This window comes from Amphiura filiformis, chromosome 19 (genome assembly GCF_039555335.1).
Source record: "Amphiura filiformis chromosome 19, Afil_fr2py, whole genome shotgun sequence".
Lineage (NCBI taxonomy): Eukaryota > Metazoa > Echinodermata > Ophiuroidea > Amphilepidida > Amphiuridae > Amphiura > Amphiura filiformis.
Genome location: NC_092646.1, coordinates 50,649,214 through 50,669,321, shown reverse-complemented (window position 1 = coordinate 50,669,321; position 20,108 = coordinate 50,649,214). Strand labels below are relative to the sequence as shown.

General features: G+C 36.6%; 1 protein-coding gene across 1 annotated transcript; it reads left to right on the top strand.

The window, feature by feature from the left end:
* The first annotated feature begins 4,282 nt into the window (after positions 1-4,282).
* On the top strand, positions 4,283-17,510 carry LOC140141438 (cytochrome P450 2U1-like). Its single transcript, XM_072163294.1, has 3 exons — positions 4,283-4,802; positions 9,727-10,671; positions 16,118-17,510. Exons 1-3 carry the CDS (start codon positions 4,442-4,444, stop codon positions 16,297-16,299), a joined length of 1,488 nt encoding a protein of 495 aa, XP_072019395.1. The 5' UTR covers positions 4,283-4,441; the 3' UTR covers positions 16,300-17,510.
* Positions 17,511-20,108: the final 2,598 nt, after the last annotated feature.

Below are 20,108 nucleotides of genomic sequence, written 5' to 3'. Positions count from 1 at the left end.
TACGCACTCAGAAATGGCCCCTGGGCCGAAACTTACTGTACACAATTTGTTTACACATTTGTAGTAGAAAATCGTGCAAAGAAACGGTGATGGTGTTTTCACTGCAACGTGGGAAGTGTATTATGCCCAGGAATTAGTGCTTTAATATCGGTCATGATGAATGAACTTGAGCTTTAGCCCACGGGGCTTGAGCATGACCTCTTTTCCCTACCTTTGTTATTGATGTAAACACTGCATAGGTCGTGGGGCCTTTTTAAACGTCGTTGTAATAGCGTACTGTGGGACTGTCTAAGTGGCGAGTTGTGTTTTGGTGAGTTGAAGGGTGAGTTGTAAGGCGAGTTATAGGGCGTGTTGTGGAGCGAGTTGGTTTGTTGTAGATGTTATATCTGCATGGGCGAGCTGTGCAGCGAGTTATATAGCGAGTTGATTGTTGTGACAATATACCTATTGCAGATAGTGGAGTAATTATATTGAAGGGGTGAGTTAATGTGGTAGATGTGAGTTGTAGTAGTGAAATTATTTTAAACTTGAACAATGTTGAAGAGCATTATTGCTTGAAAGTTTCTCCGCCAAAGTTAATCTTGAATGAGATGAACTCTATATGGAGCATATGTTAGAATATGTCCCGATAGGCTAATCCATTCAGATGTACATTCACTTGGATACGGTTTTCACAAAACACAAAACACGTGCATTTTATACAAAAAGGTGCGTGACAACGCAGTGTAACTAGTCCCTATACTGACTGTATATTAAGTCATGAGGCTCGTGCACTTGTATTTATAATAATTATTACAAAACAATTCTCAATTTTGCATGAGTTTTTAAATAATATTTAAATAAACTCAAATTATTTTTAATATACTGTCAAGGCTTTTAAAAAGAACTAAATAAATATGTATTACATTATTATGAATGTTAAAAATTAATATAAATGTAATGAACAGTAGGTCACGACCTTGCAGCGGTTGAGTCAAATCAATAGCTCTACACGTTTATGACCATGACTTAATCCACTTAGTCAATAAAGTTTATATTGTTGTGAATGAAAATTTGCATAGATCAATACTGTCAGAGATGCAGTTGATGGTCTCATGGTCTCATGTGATATTTTTAACTTTTCTACATGCACAATTTTAACAAGAAAGTCGAGGATTTGAGGTAATAGTCGACCTATATGATTGGTACTGTTAGAAAGATAAGATAGTAAGCTTGAATCTAATTTGAAAAATTTGAAAAACTAATGGACAGAAGTTTCATGCCAGTTGAATGAAAATTGGGGTCATTCGAGGTCAGAAGCAATCAGACAAAAGAACCAATGTAGATGTGTCTACTCTCCTGTGTGCCAATTGGCTGAAAAATTTTGTGTGTAAAGTTATTTTTTTATTGAGACGCAGTTTGTATGATCCCTTCGCTAATTGGATGATTTTGACTTATCTGTATCAATGCAAAGCTTATGATGCCAGGAAGCAGAAAAGAATATTTTTTATTTGCCTAACGCACCAGGATAGACATAATCTCCATGCAAAGATTGGATATTGGCACCCCACCTAAATTACAAAACGAAATCGTTCAAATTAGGCGCTTTCGATGATGACGTCAGTACGGGGACACAAAGTTACTTCCGGGTTTGATTAAACACAATGTCCATGCATTACTGTGGCATGCATCGGGCCAATGCACGAACTCAGTCACTGTCAACTTACTTTACATGAAAAATATCTTCAATAAAATAAGAATAACATGAAGGAAACATCATGATCAAATCAAGAATGAAGTTCCTGAATAAAGTGTGTGGATTAAAAAATGGGAAAAGTGCTGGCCGGGGTGATTTGGGATAGGCCAAGCCATCCACGATATGCAGGGACTTTTACAGTAAAGCACGAAGAGCGAAGATTCGCCGAAGAACCGGAATGAAAACAGATTGCAAAAAATAACTGCTAGTGCTACCAGTTCAGATCGTCACACCAAGTTGAGATGAACTTATCACAATGAGAAAATGAAGGAATAGAATAAGGGATTTCTTAATTATTTCTTAACTTTACAACCGGTCATGTATGATAGGCGAACTCGTAGATACATACGGGGTGAACTCAGTGACTGACTATGACTGAGTCTCAATCGCCGAGTGTTCCATGTCCGCGACTGTACGTACTGTACTTGCAGACAAAATGACCGATTTGATATTCACATTGTGATATTTCCAACTTATTGCTACTTCATCAGCAAAATTTATTCCTGTAAATGTTCCAAATATAAGGGAACGATTGATCAAATCTGCTGAAACACGGTGCAAGTGCTACCGGAGAGACGAAGCGAGTCGCTGTGTTTGCCCACCTTGATCGGCGCGGCTCCCTGTAATTTCTTCAGTATCAATTTACGCATCGTGTTCGGTAATCCACAAAACATGAATATTTCACTTTTTCAGTACACTGATTGTAGTATCATTAAAAGAATCGTGGCACAAGTGACAATATTTTAATTTTATTCAGATTTCAGAATTCCATCAAATAACGGTCTGCTAAACCTAAATTGTATTTATTTTATAATAAAGTATCGTGATTGTGTGGAAAGAATGTACCGGGAGAATGTATTACCGCAATGTGCTAAATATGAAAACCTTTATGGGCTGGATTTGATGAAATCGGCGTTTTTTTTATTAATTGTTTGATTACCACAAGACGATATTTTTTTAAATCAGATATTTGAATGAATCAAGAATAGGGAATGTCACAAACAAGTTATTTAATTTGTTATTCGATCATGTTTATTCAGTCCATGACATGAACGGTATACGGTAGCAGCAATCATTTGCGCATGGAATTGATCCCAGCGCGAAATTCAAACTCAATTACCCAGTTATACCCAGCCAGTTATGACTGATTTTGTCAAAAATTTACGGAACATTTTCGTGTTGACAATAATTCTATTATTTCTAATATATATAGAAGGAATCAGCAACTTGAAGATTCTTCTCATTTCAAGCTTTATTGTGAAAATCAGACTTGCCGGGCAGCTTGCAAATTCCAGAAGCAAGTCTTGTCTACATGTTTCCGAGTGGGATCACGTGACTGCGAACCCTGAGCTTACGTCACGAGCATTCTCAAGGTCAAAGACGATTGATTTGGGTGCTTTTTGGGCGCCTTTAAAAAGACCAAAAATTCATTCATTTTTTAATTTTTCAGCTTTATTGGCCATCAAAAAAATCGGAAAAAAATATTTTTAATATCCTGATATCATAAGCTTTCCATTGATATATAACTTTATTTTCAATGAGGTTCACCTTTAATAATTGAAAGGTGGCACGCTTTATCCAATGGCGACTGGCAAGATCATCGGTTTCATTTCGATTCGAATGAGTATCAGATTGTGAAAGGAGTGTGGTTATAGTCTATTTTCAGATTGAAATTTAAATCTTACAGAGTAAATGGGCTATTCCATTTAAAATCCATACTACCCCTGTGGAAGATTTTGGAAATATCTTCCACAGGGAGAATATGTTTTTTCAAATGTAATTGGACATAGTTAATCATTTTGAAACCCATACTCCCTCTGTACCTGCATCTTCTTCTTCTTCTTGAAATTGAAAGAGTATGAATTGAATCTTATTGCATGCCACTGTGCAAAAATGATCACCAAAACATAGAGCTGCTATTTATTTTCAAGCTGAAACTTGCAGATGTGATTTAATGCAGGAAATGGCTGCATTTCAGATCAGATTCATTTGATAAACCATACAACCACAACCAACATCATACCTCATAACATGATATCAACATACTGTTCGTTATGTTCAAGTTTTTAAATGTTTGCGATGGACTTTGCAGGCGATGGTTTTCAACTGAAGACCTGAGCGCAAGAAGACCGTTAGTCCACTTGGTCCCTCAACATGTATACACTCAAGTTGCGTATTGTTTGGTAATGTTTTATACATGTTCAGGGGCCAACAAATCTTTCACAACCTTTCATGATGTTTTCACCCTGGAACATGTATTAAACATTATAAAACCCTAAGAAACTATACGTAACTTTTTAGTGTATACATGTTGAGGGGCCAAGTGGACTTACGGTCTTCTTGCGCTCATGTCTTCAAGTTGAAAATATGTAAACTAGTCAATACAACTACAACAAAATCCTTTAAAAAGGGATGCGTCTGGTCCAGAGAGAAGATTCACACCACAATTCAACCTATAACTCGCTCCAAAATGGATGAACTATCTACAGCAGATAGATGCAACAACAACTCGCCCTACAATTTGCCCCACAACCCGGACTACAACTTGCTCCACAACTTGCATATCCACAACTCGCCATTCAGCCGTCCCCGATTTGGTCATGCACGGGTGTATAACACAACCTAGCACCAAGTAGCACATCTAATAGTCGACACACATTTTGTATAAAACTTGATCAGGATTTTAGTCAAAATTAAGTGTTCAAAATGGCACTTAGTGGCTTAATTGATTGGTTCGACATTAAGACAACCGTATTGCTTGTGTTGGTGTTTCTTATGGTTGCGTGGTGGATGCAAAGACCGCGCAATTTGCCACCAGGACCATGGCGTTTTCCAATCGTAGGTTTCTTTCCTCAAATGATGTGGTATATGTACAAAGGAGAAGAATTGCATATGATAGTAAAACGACTTGGACAGAAATATGGAAAGATTTACAGCTTTGATCTATTCGGACTTATTTTTGTTGCTATCAACGACTTCTCTATTATGCAAGAAGGCTTGAATGACCCTGCGTTGAACAACAAGGGATACAACAACGCCTTACAATCCGAACTCCTCGGTAGTCACGGTAAGTGCCATGTTACACCCTATAAATATTCATCCCGACATATCAACATCTCTTTGCATGTCTTAATCATCCGGGTGCGGCGTTTCAGTTTCTTCCCCGCGTGCGCGTAATCGCAGAACTCCATCACTCGTATATTTTGGGAAATATTTCGTATACGCCCTAAAAATGTGTAGAAACGATGGAAAAATATAAATATGACACACAATAAAAGGTTCTTAAATTAAATATTGTGTCAGGCCCTCCTGTCTAGATTTTAAGGGCGAGCGGTCAATCACTCGCTAGCATGATGCTAGGCGAGTGGTCGAATCACTCTCTACATTTTAATCGAATCACTCGTTAGGTCTGACCAATCATTCATGCTAATAAGAAACAATTACACACTGATCACATCCTCTCTTTCGTATCTAGGCTAACTTATTACGAGAGATCGAATACATTGAAGTACTGAAACTTGAATGTAAATTGATATTGGATTCAATTTTGAGCGATTTAGTGTCTTTGTTGAGGGGAAACTCGCTCGCTAGAAATTGAGTTTGGGCATTTATATGAAAACTTTTCACCTATATTTTTTCAGTCAAAAGCTACTCTTGACCATCCAGGGATTGTGTCAATAGGTCATTCACAACAAGCTATGCTGCATAAAGTATAACTGCCACTGGCTGCATGTAATCTGACGCCGTGAGCTCATGCAGAGCTGGGCAACCAAGACTTTTTCGTAAAAAGTTACTTATTGGGTGTTTTTCTTCAGCAAAACGACACCACAGTTCAGAAGAGTATTTTTTTGATCTAGTAAATTTTCATGCTAAGATTTTGCTGTATTATGACCTCTTTTCCATTGAAAAGTTGGAAAGGGTACTAAAATAAAATGAAAAAAAAAAACAGACATGGAATGTTAATTCTTTTATACAAAATGTGATATTGTTAAGAAGCAGAAAATATTGAATTTTGTGAATCTTTTCACCAGAAGTTTGTATCTTTGATCATTAAAGAGCAAGGAGTTGACTAATGTTGTGTGATTCTCTGTGTTGTACCGTGCGCGTGTAGTTTGTGGTGAGCAGATGACCGGAACCTTTTATATTGCGAGCGGTGGCGAGCGAGAGCGATCGCTCGCCTCAAACGGCAAGTCCTGTTATATTTCCTATTGAAATCTAGAGGTGTTCGTAGAGAGCATAGCACACGACATAAGCAGTCTATATTTCACCACATTTCACCACATTTCACCACATTGAAATATTCTTACCATTGTACTCATTTAACATTCAATATTTGTATGCAACATAACCGAATGACTTAGCTATCCCGCAGGTCACGGACAGGTCTTGAGATCGGATTAGCATGTTAACTACCATAGCAATAAATGAATACAATTTTGGAAAGATCGCCCTGCACTACAAGCAAGTTGCACTCCTTACCTGTGTAAGTCTGTAACCATACATTTAATACAATACCGCTCTTTTCAAAGATGTTCGAATGATTTAGTTTTTTTTTTTTTTTTCTATAATTTAATGTACCGCGTTAACGTTGTAGTACATGCCGATCTATTCAAAAATTGTATTCATCTGTTGCTATGGTAATTAATCCTTTCACTTCACTTCGACGGCGAATACATGTTTTCTACTAACGGGTGCAAAATAAGATTTCCATGGGGTAGCATGGGAGTCAGGTTTTAAAAAAAATCGCCCACTAGTGAGATTCCATAAAATCGTCCACTAGTGCTAGTGAGAAGTAAAAAAAAAGCCACACTGATCAGTAAAAAAAAACCACCCGACTTGAATTAAATTAATCTCATTCTGAATATTAAAAAATCGTCGCCAAAGCAAGCTTATTCCGCCTGACCCAAACTCCCATGCAGCTAACTGAGTTTTATCTAGCCCTGGTCTAGCATTACGTGCCGTCAAGATAATAAAAAAAAATCCCTTTAAAAGGGAAAGCCAGCCTCAATATAGAAGAGGTCTTGTAATTAGTTTGGGTCACCGTGAAAGGCATTTTTAGGATCACGCTTACATCCATGTTACATGATAGTCCACCAAACCATCAATGATGAGAACATGCACACTGAAACAGCAAAAAACTCCTGTCAACTCTTTCATTCATTACTCCAAATTGTTCTGTCTTTTTGGCTTTTCTAAGAAATACACTGCAGTTTTTAGTTAAATCGCCATAAAACTCACCTTACATGAACATTTTATTTTGAAATAAGTTTATATTATTTCGCAATGTAATCTAATAGTCTACTATAAAGTAGATAGTGGCAAGCACATTATAAAGGACTGATTACTTACTACAATCTTCACTTTTAAACTATATTTTTCTGAATGTGTTGATTGTAAGTCCGAAACTCCTGCGAAGCTATGAACAAGGCATCTTACCTACTCCATTCTATAATTTTCAAAATAGATTTTAATAGACTATTTTTTTTCATTTCAGCTTGATTTATCAGTTGTGTTTGTAATTGCAATTGAATATATGAATACAAAAGCCACCCAAGTCCATACTTTGGCCAAATTGAGTTAAGCATGGGAAATTGTTGCTATACATAGGCCTGTCATATGTATGAAAGAACAACTCAAATTCATCCTCTGTGTCTATTGAGCATGTGAAAAATAGCATGTATGAAAGAATCACCCAATTCCATGATTTGAGTCTTGTAACACATTGATTGAAATCCAGTATGTATAAAAGTCCACTTGTAACACATTCATTGCTAGAGAGTGACTTTTGAAAAAAATGGTTTAATAAAGGAAAGTGTGTGGTTTATATTACATGGCAGAATACTTATCAACATTATACATACCTGTATTTGTATTATCTTACTAGTGGTAATCTCATTCTAAAAGTGTTGTCTTTGTATATGATTCAAAAAACCACCCAAGTCCAAAATTTAAAATGAACCCCACGAAGTCCCTGAAATGCTAATCGTCATACCTAATACAGGTTAATCCACTCATTTGCACGTAAAACTTACCATATTGACCAGGTAAATCTAACTGAAGGAATTAAAATGATACACAGGTTTTTCTCTCAAAATCACTTCCCATGGACTTGGGTGGCTTTTGTATTCATGTATTCAATTAGATACGTTGCAATAAAACATGATTTTAAATATTTGTATTTTAATTTTAGCAAATTGATTGATCTGATATATTTTTGTTCGTGTGGTGGTGTGGCTAGTCATCAGGTAATGATGATGATGATAACAACGACGATGATGATGATGATGATGATGACAGATGACAACGATGATGATGATGATGATGATGATGATGATGATGATGATGATGATGATGATGATGATAATGTTTAAACATTCCAAGTAACATGAGTGGCAAACATTAATGTTTTATATTGCTTGCACCTCCCCTCCCCCAATCAATGTTGGAGTCACATTACTCTTCTCATAAATGACGCGTACCTCTCATTCTCACCAAACTAATCATCACCACCATCATCATGATCAACATCATCATCATCACCATCATCGTTAACATCATCAACATCATCATTATCATCATTATCATTATCATCATCATCATCATCATCATCATCATCATCATCATCATCATCATCATCATCATCATCATCATCATCATCATTACCACAACCAAACCAACAGAAATTATATATTAACTGCAACTCAACAGGAAAAACAAAATGTATTAAACAAATTATTGTGGGATAGGCTTTTACGACGGTAATTCATAACAATTAGTGGGTTTTTAGCGGGTTCGCCGTCGGACAAGCTTTCGTCAGGAGTAGCTCTGACTTCTTCAGGACAAAGTACCTAAGAATGAGACATGTAGACCGCCCTTGTCTACTGATGACTCTGAAAAGAGTCGTTCACTGAAGACTGCCCCTTGTCAACAGTGAAGAAGCAGATCTCGCCTATCTGCTAATGTAAAGGTTTTGGTGGCTCTGAAAATCAATCGGTCCATGAGTGGCCAAACGGTTCCTGGTAAGCCGTATACTTCTATTACAGTTTATGCAGTCTACATGTTCTCTGTTGACAAGGGGAAGTCTTCATTGAACAGCTCTTCCTCAGAGCCAACAAACCTTTAATTTAGCAGATAGACGAGGTCTGCAAGGGGCAGTCTTCAGCAAACGGCTCTTTTCAGAGCCACCAAGACTTTCAATAATTTGAGACACTGAGTACATTACAACATCAACATGGTGGGACTATGGGCCCACTTTGACCTTCGACCTCTCATGCGAATCACAGGGGGCATAAAAATGTGACCAATCAAATTTTTATTTTATCCTTTGAGGCTTAAGGATGGCAAAAACATTAGTTCCACTAATGTATCTAAAGAAAATCCAAAGCCCATATTAACGCCCTGTACTATAATGACCAATTCTAACATTTCAACAATATCTGTTAATATCAAATATGAATTGGCAACTTTAAGTGTTCTCCTCACCTCACCTCACCCCACCTCACAGACGGTGTCATCCATTCTCGAGTGTAGCCCTCTTCAAGTAGTTTCCATTTACCTCTATTCTGTGCTTCCTTTGCTCAGGTTGTACTCAAATCAGCGGCGTAGATTTATTTTTGACATGGGGGATGGAGTTGGGAAAAAAAGTCTTGAAGTATAGTCTATCCAGCACGTTTGGGCTCTTTTGGCGACAGAAGGAGTTTATGGTACAAATGCGCGCGAAGCGCGCGAAAATTGTTGCTATTTTGAGCTATTTTGAAACTACGGAGACTAACTTCATAATTCAAAAACAAGCAAACGCAAAAAACGTCAACAACAACATGTACATGGTAATATATCAAGTAACATAAACTATGGTTACCTTGGTTACCTTGTCAACTTGCCAACGTACAATAATTGTGTAAGTTGCCTCCACATTAAATGACATAATAGCAAGTCGAATTGTCTAGAATAACTGTCAAACGTTTGTCTTTTGATTTTTGTCTTTTTAACAGCGCATTCTTACAAACACAGCGCCGAATTAAGGAAATTTCTTCTCACTGCTTTTCGAGGTTTGGGTATCGGAAAACGTAGCTACGAAGCCGATATTGTAGAAGAATCTAAGGCACTGATGGATGAGTTAAACGCCCAAGAGGGAAAGGCGTGTAACCCACATCATTATTTGTTAAACACAACCTCAAACGTTCTCTTTAAGATCTTGTTTGGGAAGCGTCATGAGTACGATGATGATAAGTTTCGCTATCTGCTCGATCTTAATCACAGATCTATGGAACTTTTTGGATCTGGAGCTTGGTCTGTTATGCTTCCGTACTATATCCCAAGCAAAGAGAGCAAGGAATTGATAAAGGTTCAAGGAGATATATACGCCTTTCTCGACAAACTTATTGATGAACACCGCGAACACTTGGATGCCGAAAACCCAGTTGATTTAATTGATTTATGTTTGAAGGAAATGGATGAAAAGCCAACACCAGATGACCCTTACTCATACCTACACAGGCGCAATATGAGAGCTGCATTGAATCTTTTGTTTCTAGCAGGAGGCGACACAGTGTCTACTACCTTAGAATGGGGTTGCTTATACATGATGGCACATCCAGAAATCCAGCAGAAGATTCAGGAAGAAATAGATTCAGTTGTTGGCCGCAATCGGCTTCCGCTGCTTTCTGATCGAAACAACCTGCCATATACCAGAGCTACTCTGTTGGAGATTCAACGCCATGCAACATTGACGCCACTCCTTGATTTTCATGCGGCTGGCAGTGCGACATCACTCTCTGGGTACTGTATTCCAAAAGGTGCCACAATTATTTTAAACAGTTACGCCGTGATGAGAGACCCGATTGCGTTTCCAGAACCAGACCAGTTCAAACCAGAAAGGTTCATTGATGAAAATGGAGAGTATGTTGAAAGCAGGGAAGTTATTCCTTTCGGAATGGGTAAGTAAAGTATTGTTATTGTAGTATTTTTGGTTTTTTTTTTCATAATTGTTTAAACAAAAATTTCATAACCTTTATATTACCCGACATTTAATGGAGAGTATGTTGAAAGCAGGGAAGTTCCCAGCAAACACAAAAACGTTTTAAAAACGTTTTAAATAAGTTATATTTTGGCTTTTGGTTTAGGTAAAAACGGTTTAATAACATTAAAATGTCGGGTTATATAAAGGTCATGATAATGTTTTAAAACGTTTCGTATGAAAACACACTACAACAATATTTTTAAATGTTTTCAAAAAATGTTATTGTAAACTATTTTTGCAAACATTTTTGCCAAATATTGTGTCAATACTTAAATAACATTATGTTAAAATATTTGAACCCAGCAAACACAGAAATGTTCTTAAAATGTTTTTTTTTTTTCAAAACCTTTTAATAACATTTAAATGTCGGGTTATATAAAGGTCATGAAAACGTTTTTAAAACGTTATTGACAATATTTTGGGCAAACATTTTTGCAAAATATTTTTCAACCCCAAAATAACATTCTGTTTAGAATGTTTTGTATCAAATTTTCAAGAATGTTTTTGAAATGTTATTAGCACGTTATTATACCCTTTATATAACCCGACATTTAAACGTTTTCTGTAAAACATTTAGAGAATAAACGATAGGAATTTATATTTTGCCTATCCTCTACCGTGTGATAGACGACAGGCAGGTCCAATATTTTGAGTAGTGGATGCCGGCGCAGCCGGTATCCACTACGATAAAATATTGGACCTGCCTGTCGTCTATCATAGGTAGAGGATAGGCAAAATAAAAATTCCTATCGTTTATTCTCATCTTAATCAGTTAAATATTATTTTAATAACTGTAAACAAATTTTAAAGCAAAACTAAGTTACCGTCATGAAAACTCCCTCATTATAAAATGAACGAAACTTGTTTACAACTTCACGTATTCTGTTGCGCGTATTGCTAGCGCGTTCGCGTATTCCGCACTAGTCTACGCATCCAGCCCGATACATACGCGCACCTCTACACGCGTGTTACGCAATATCAAGACGCATGATGACGTGGGGTCGTCTACGGCCTGATAGACGGCACCCGAAATCATGCGATTGTCCAATCAAAAATGTGTCTACGAACTAGACCACTCCCACTGACTAAGAATTTTGTTTGCTGAGCAGTAGATTATCAAAAAATGTTCTTTAAGGTTATGAAAACGTTTTATACTCTTAATATACCTTTTATATAACCCGACATTTAAACGTTTTCTGACAACCTTTTACAACCTTTTGCGAATGATGTCGAAAACGTTTTGTGTTTGCTGGGTTATTCCTTTCGGAATGGGGAAGTAAAGTATTGTCGAATGTAATTTACGAAGACAAGAGCTTGCAAGTAACTTGAACACTTAAGACGACGCTATACCACGTATGCTTAAAGTACAATCTTAACCCTAACAAGGAACATGCTTTTTTGCTATCGGAAGGCAGAGAAGGAACGAAAAAGGAGAGAAGATGAAGAAAGATTTCACTTGGCACCCCTGGGAATTGACCCTGGGACCCTTCAGGTGCCACGCACACGATCACCGACCTCATGCCACGGGGTAGTCGCTTGCCCGGCCAGCGACTTGGTGCCCATAAATGACTTAGGGTGATTGCGCAATGCCATCACGTGGAATGCATGCATGCGCAGTGGTTTTCTTTGTACGATTTTTACGTGTAAGGATTATTATGTAGGCCTTATAATGGACAATTCGTCTTAATTAATGAAATTTACAAAACAATTGAAGGATTTTGTTTTTGAAGTCTTAACGGGAACTGGATGACCATCAGTGTTAGTTTTCTTAATATTACAGTGAGCTGCGCCTCAGCTCCAGTACCATGCACTGGAGGACAGGATATAATCATATTCATGTACATGGTGTGTCAATAAAGATAGGCCCTATGGATTCTTGGACTTAACTTTTTTAATATTCAAAAAAAAATTCTTTAAAATAATGTATAATTCATCAACATAATTTGTTCACGCGTCACTGACATAATTGGGATTGCACAAATAGACCCATTTTTGGACCGTTCCAATTGGGCAATACACTTATGTTATGCATTGTCGTTTTGAATGGAATGAAGAAATGAAGTAAACTCTGAATCTTGCTGGGTACGAGTTAAAAAAATCAGCCAATCATTTAGTCCCCTTTTTCTTTGGGTTAACAATATGTTAAAGTATATCTTCTAATGTATTCTTCAAACATTTTCTTAAGCAACAACAGGGTCACAGGGCTACTTTTAGTTTCATACTCCATATGGAAAGGTTTGGCTACAACACCTCTCTTACAAACGCACCCCTGCACAGTTTCCACCTCGATACACCTGAGCACACAATTTCGTCCAAGAGCAAGCAAGCAGTGAATTGTCTCTACACAGTCTTTATTTACACTACACGGTTAAGTGCATAGCATCACAAGAGCTGTGTGAGCTTCTAATTGGTGACTAGTGGAAAATAGACATATGTGATTGGTTTTTGTCAAAACCTTCATCCAATCAGAAAATCAGAAAAAGCTAACACTTCCCTCCTTAAACACTTTTTTTTTTCATTACGTCAACAATTCAACGTTTATAGCAAGGCGAATGTGATAAATCTGTTAAAACGACCTATTTAGCAGTCAAAACCTCAAGTGATCCATTTTTTACAATATTTTTCAGATTTTATGTCATTTACTGAAAGAGCACACTTATATTGTTCATATTCTAGCTTCATTTCAATGAGCAAAGACCGATCATCTTTAAATTGTCTTTAAAAGAACGAAAACTACACTTAACTCTAACTCTAACACTTTTTTATTATGTCAATAGATAACGCTGTTGTAAATGTGGTAAATCCGTTGAAAAATACCTATCCAAGCACAATTTTTGACCAAAATTTAGGTTTTAAAAATCAAAACCTCAAGTGTTCCTTATAAAAATTTTCAAATTTTATGTCATTTTAAAAATGAAAGAACACACTTATATTGTCGATATACTAGCTTCATTTCAATGAGCAATGGCCAATTCTCTTTAAATTACAAATGTTGTGCAAAAAGTAACTGTTTTCGCCTGTTTTGTCATATGGTTGTAAATTTGATAAAGAGCGCTTATAAATTGATATGAAACAACAAATAAGCAGGATTTGTATCTGAAAGGTAGATATGTTTGTTGTTGTTGTTGTTGTTGTTGTTTTTATCATTTTCCAATATTTCGAATATTTGAGTGATGGGCCTGGTGCAAATCAGTCGAGGAAACACACTTTGCGAAATAGCATGATCAATAAAATCAACTACAACGTTTTTGACCCCCTAATCGCGATTAGCGCGATTGATTATCTGAAAAAGATTCCTTTTTCAATTTTTTTTTTCGGTCACGCATTACACTATGAAACTTAACTGACCCCGTGTCCCTGTTGTAGCTTGAGAAATGTGTGAACTATTTAGAAGGTATACAGGCTGATCGCTAGTCAGTCGATGCTTATTGTTCAACAAGACCCACTACGTCACTTAATCAGGCGCTTGAAACGATCGAATTCGGTGTTGAAATAAGCATTTTTAGTTACACCTTTTCACGCAATAATTAATTTTCTCGGTCAAATGAAAAGCAATTATTTTCATTTCTTCGGTAAATGTCAGAAGAAAACTATAATGCTTGGTACTGTATTTTTTTTTTTTTTTTTGGTGTTCAACTTAGGTGTGAAATGTAGGCTTCTTGTGTAAGATTTTTGTTTTTCACAGGCTTCATTTTGCCCCGCGAGCTTTTCTGGGGTTAACGTTTTTGCTTTTCAAAGTAACACAATTCGCTGACGTAAGATATTTCCCAACTTTCTAAAGCACATCATAATGGGCTATATGTCATAGTTTTGTCAAAATTTGGTTTTGATTGCAACATTTTTCCATGATTCCGACTACCATTTTGTCAAAATCAACTCGCGAATGTACCCATGGATGGATGATTTTGCAAGCCACAATAAAAAATATCGATTATTTCTGCTGGTTATATTAGAAATGAAGCACATTTTGGGAGTCTCAAGTGGAAAAACGTGAAATCAAAATGGATATTCTATAGACTATAGACTCACATGATGTGCCTTACAGAGGTGGGAAACATCTTCCTTTAGCGAATTATATTAGTTTGAAACGCTAAAACACGAATTCCGCAAAAAGCTCGTGGGCGAAATTAAGGTCTATAAAAATCAAAAATCTTTCAGTAAAAGACACCATTTCATGCCTATTTTTTTTAAATGTATATCCAAGCACTGTGTTTTTAACTGACATTACTGAAGAAAAAATTGCTTTATATTTGACCGAGAAATTTAATTTCATAGCAAAATGGTGTATATCTGAATTGTGCTGATTTTAACATGTATCGATCGACATTTAGCGCGACTATGCATTACAAAAGAATCGGCTGACCAGCCTTCAGATTGTTATGGTATTGCCCCATTGGAACGGTCCATAAATTGGGTCTAGTTGTACAATCCCAATCATCTCAGTGGCCTGTGAACAGATTTTGATGATTGTGTTAAGTGTGTACCATTTTAAAGAAGAAACGTCATTGTTCTTGAATTTATAAAAAGAGGTTTGATTTTACTGCCGACATTTTAATTTAAATCCCCCAATCCACAGGGCCTATTTTGTATTGAGACACCATGTATTTGCCATAAAGCGAGCCTAAACAACGGTGGCTGTCCGCCTGCATGAGATAGCAGTGTTTGTGCTTACAAAATATTAATCCTAACCGTCCCAAACATCAAAAAACCTCAATTCAGAAAGAGTAGGCACAAGCAGGTATCCCACGTGATGCTATTGCGTCATCATGAGAACAGTCATGGCGACGGAAAGCTTGGCCGGGCAAGCTACTCCCCCCCGTGGCAAGGTAGGCCAGTGCACGGGCGTGGCACCCGAAGGGGAGGGTCGGGGGTTCAAAACCGCACCCGAGAAAAAAAGTTTTCTCTTCTTCTTTCTTTCTTTCCTCCTTCTTTCCTTCCCCCTCGCCAAAAAGCAACTGGGGCGTAAGGGTTAATGATTATGTTCCCAGTAAACACAAACGGTTTTTACAGAAGAGGTTATATAAAGGGTATAAAACGTTTTAATAACATTTGGAAACAAAAATAATGCAAAACATTCTAAAATAATGCTACTTCGTAAAATAATTTGCAAAATGTTTGCCAAACAAAATTGGCAATAACATTTTGACAACATTTTAAAAATGTTATTGTAGTGTTTTTGCTTGTTTTCATTTTTTTTTCATAACCTTAATATTATTTAAACTAAAACGTTTTGACCAAAAGCAAAATGTGTTTATAACACGTTTACAACGTTTTAAAAACATTTCTGAGTTTGCTGGGTTTACCTATGAACAGTTTAATCATTTTTAATGAATGTTTTGTGTGTTTTTCTTTTCTTTTAACAGGTCGTCGCATTTGTCCAGGGGAGAACATTGCCAAAATGGAGCTGTTTGTCTTCTTCACCCATCTGCTTCATCGATTCTCACTTGTCAAACCAGATGATGTGCCACGTATAACCTTTGAAGGAACATACGGGGCTACTTTTACACCAAATCCATTCACGGCTACATTTCTTCGCAGAAATTAAGTTACCATGGTTACCGTGTTACTATGGCAACAAACTGCAAAGCAAAATTTCTTTTGTTCAATTCAAGATACTGATCATGCCAGAACAAAAAATGTTAATAAGGGACCGTGCAATATTTACGCCAGGAGAGTCGGAGTTTTAACGCGGAATCCCATTTGTATGGGTCCCGTGGGGGAAGCTGTGTGTTTGTTTTTTACTTGGACAATGGGGAATGTTAAATTTTATGTAGAGAAAAAGGCGAAAACAAGTTGCAATCATAGCATTCTTAGTCCGAACACGAACTTGCAAAACTCCCACTCCCTTGCGTAAATATTGAGTTGTCCCTAAAATGAAAACAAAACCGTTCTACGGGCAGACGGACCTTTCAATTAGGGTCAGTCGGTCGGGCATTTTTTCAGTTAAGTGACTCTAAAATCACCAAAAACTTAAAAATTAAAATAAGTCAAAATGTATCTACTTTTTGCTCAAAACAGCCGATTTTACATGCGCTATGCATACATCAATTTCCATCAAACTCAATCCACGTTTGGCCAAGAAACGGCTACATTTGCATGCATACACCGAAAAAAATCCGGAAAGTCTAGGTTGGTCAGACCGTAGAACAGAGGTTTTTAAGAGGCAAAAATTTGGACACCATTAGTCTAATGCCATTTGGTCTAATATCCATTTCGTCTACATCCATTTCGTCTAAACCCATTTGGTCTATATCCACTACGTCCAATAATCATTTGTTCCTTTAACCATTTGGTCCGATAACCATTTGGTCCGATAGCCATTTAGTCTAATACCCAATAAGTCTAAAACCATTTAGTCTAACAACCATTTAGTATAAATACCCATTTGGTCTATAACCAATAGGTCTAATAAACATTTGGTCTAATACTCATTTGGTCTACAAACCATTTAGCCTTACAAGCATTTATTTTATTAATAAATAGACAAAATGGTATTAGACTAACTGTTATTAGACCATACGAGTATTAGACCTAACGGTTATTAGACCAAATGGGTATTAGACCAAATGGTTATTAAAGAAATATTAGACCAAATGGTTATTACACTATATGGTTAGTAGACATACCGGTTATTAGACCAAACAATAATAGACTAAATGGACATTAGACTATATGACTATTAGACTACATAGCAATTAGACTTTCTGGTAATAGACCAATTGAATATAGACTAAACGGGAATTAGACAAAATGGTATTATACGACCTTTGAAACTGAAATAAAGGTAAAAATATGGAGTAAAAAAAATAAAAAAATAGACACCATAAAACTTCATAACATTAGAACCAAGTATGCTAGACCGTTGGTGTTTATAGTAAATGATAGCCTATTGTATGTATAATATAATTTTTCAAATTTTCAAAATGCCTCCTTTGGGCCCCCATGGACCACATCGTGTTACATATAGAAAGAAGCGGTGTTAAGGGTAGTCTCAACCCTGGGAACAAGTCTTTGCCATTTAAATATGTATACTTTGATATACTTTAGACCAGTTATGACTACCCCTTGTAAAGATGCAAACAAGATGGAAGATAAATAGCGCCATCATTATTATTATTATTAACAAATACTTATACGGCGCTCTACAGCGATCACAGCGCCTTACAATAATACAAAATTACAAACAAACCAAGAAGCAAAAATCAAAAAGAAGCACATAGTAAACAAATCCCTAAACTTTAGGGAATAAATGGGTTTTCAGATGGCGTTTGAAGATTTGGACGGACGCCGTCTCTCTGATGCCAACAGGAAGCTGGAAGTGTCGGCAGTAAAATCGAAACTTTTTTAAAGATTTAAAAACCATGACATTTCTTCTTTACAATGGTGCACAAAACATAAAAATCCGTTCACGCGTCACTGAGATAATTGGGGTTTTACAAATAGACCCGTTTTTGGACCGTTCCAATGGGCAATACACATTAAACACTAATGTGCTGCATTGATGGACAAAAAGAAATGAAGTTGCTGGGTACGAATTACAAGGAATAACATATCAATTAATCTCTCAAAGAATGTTTTTCACACCGTTCTGTTTGGGCTAACAATATGTGAAAATGTATCTTTCAAGCAACAACAGGGCCAAGCGGTCACTAATAGGTTTCATAGTATACACATGCATGAACAGAAAAACACGAAAAGGGTTCTTTCCAATGAATGTCACGAATGGCGTTTAGTGGCCCAAAAACGCTAGTTGATGCGCGATTAGTGATTTTCAAAACATAGCCTAAACAAGATTTACCCTTTTTTAGCAAAAACATCCCTATACAGGAATTGAACACATTTTAACAACAAATAAGCAGGAATTTTTATCTGAAAGATAGCACCAATACAGGATTTTAAAAGAATACACCCTTAACATGATTTCTTTATCATTTTCCAATATTTATAATGTTTGAGTGATGGTCCTGGTGCAAATCAGTTGAGGAACACGCTTTGTGAATTAGCGGGATCAATTAATGACTCCTAAACCATGTAAACCATGTAAAGCTATTCGCATCAACCAGCGAATCGCAATTCGCGCGATTGAAAAAGAACTATTTTCCTGATCACGCATGTGTACATTATGAAACTTAACTGACCCCATGGCCCTTTTGTTGCTTAAGAAATGTATATTTTCACATATTTTTTAACCGAAAAAATTGATGTTTTTAACTCGTAGCCAGCCAGACTGAGCTGAGTTTACTTCATTTATTTTGTCCATTCTAAACTACAATGCAGCACATTATGTGTATTGCCCCATTGGAACGGTCCAAAAATTGGTCTATTTGTACAATCCCAATTATCTCAGTGACGCATGAACAGATTTTGATCATATGTGCACCATCTTAAAGACAAAACGTCATGGTTCTTGAATCTACAAAAAAGTTTTGATTTTACTGCCGACATTCTAAGTTACGTCCCGTAATCCGCAGGGCCTATTTTTATTGAGACACCCTGTATACTAATAAACGGTATTATAAGCCTTTTAAATATTATTATTCTGTGTACAATACCAAAATATACCAAAATACTTTTCTGCATGTGTAAGATTCGCTGACATAATTATATAGACAGATTGTAAAAAGATATTATACAATTACACTGTATTAAAGCCATAATTATGGTAATATTTCCTGAGGAGGACGCTCTCAGCAGTGTTCAAAATTCCGCTTTTTACAAGATTGTAACGCACTTTATTAAACTAACATACCCTGCAAGAATCAAGAGTTTAGTTATTACATTGGAAATATTAATCGAACGCGATGTTCATAACAGAGTACTCGTACATAGTGTAAGACCGTCATACACACATCAAAGGACCTCGACCGACGAGCTGTGTACCAGCAATGTGGTACATTTCAGAAGGACATTCTTCGTATTCATAATGCAATTCGATATGTCTGATGTGCTCTAATGTCCCACAATAAATACTGTCCAAACGTTCATACCCCATCCCTTAATTTGCCAATAAAAGCACTTTGTTCGTTATAAAGACGATTGTTAAAGGTTTCATTTGGGTTTCATGTTTGTTCCGCGCTCTTTGTCGTTGTTATGGGAAGATGGAGAACAAAACATGCAAATGGTATGGTATTGCTACATGTTGTATACAACTTCCAAGGAAAATAATGTGTCGTACTTCATGGACTCCGGTCAGAAATGTCTAGAAACTTGCTACTATATACACAACGGGTGTGAACCGTACATCGATATCCTTCTCAACCGAAGGATATTAGTGCGAGATATTTGCAAGTGACGTCATAATCGGATTAACTACCATAGCAATAGATGAATACAATTTTTGAATAGACCGCCCTG

What these genes read in the sequence shown, in the direction of transcription:
- LOC140141438 (XM_072163294.1), top strand. Translation starts at nt 4,442, where the DNA reads ATGGCACTTAGTGGCTTAATTGATTGGTTCGACATTAAGACAACCGTA. An exon ending in CGAACTCCTCGGTAGTCACG is followed by an intron (nt 4,803 to 9,726) that starts GTAAGTGCCATG and finishes TCTTTTTAACAG; the next exon opens with CGCATTCTTACAAACACAGC. An exon ending in AGTTATTCCTTTCGGAATGG is followed by an intron (nt 10,672 to 16,117) that starts GTAAGTAAAGTA and finishes TTCTTTTAACAG; the next exon opens with GTCGTCGCATTTGTCCAGGG.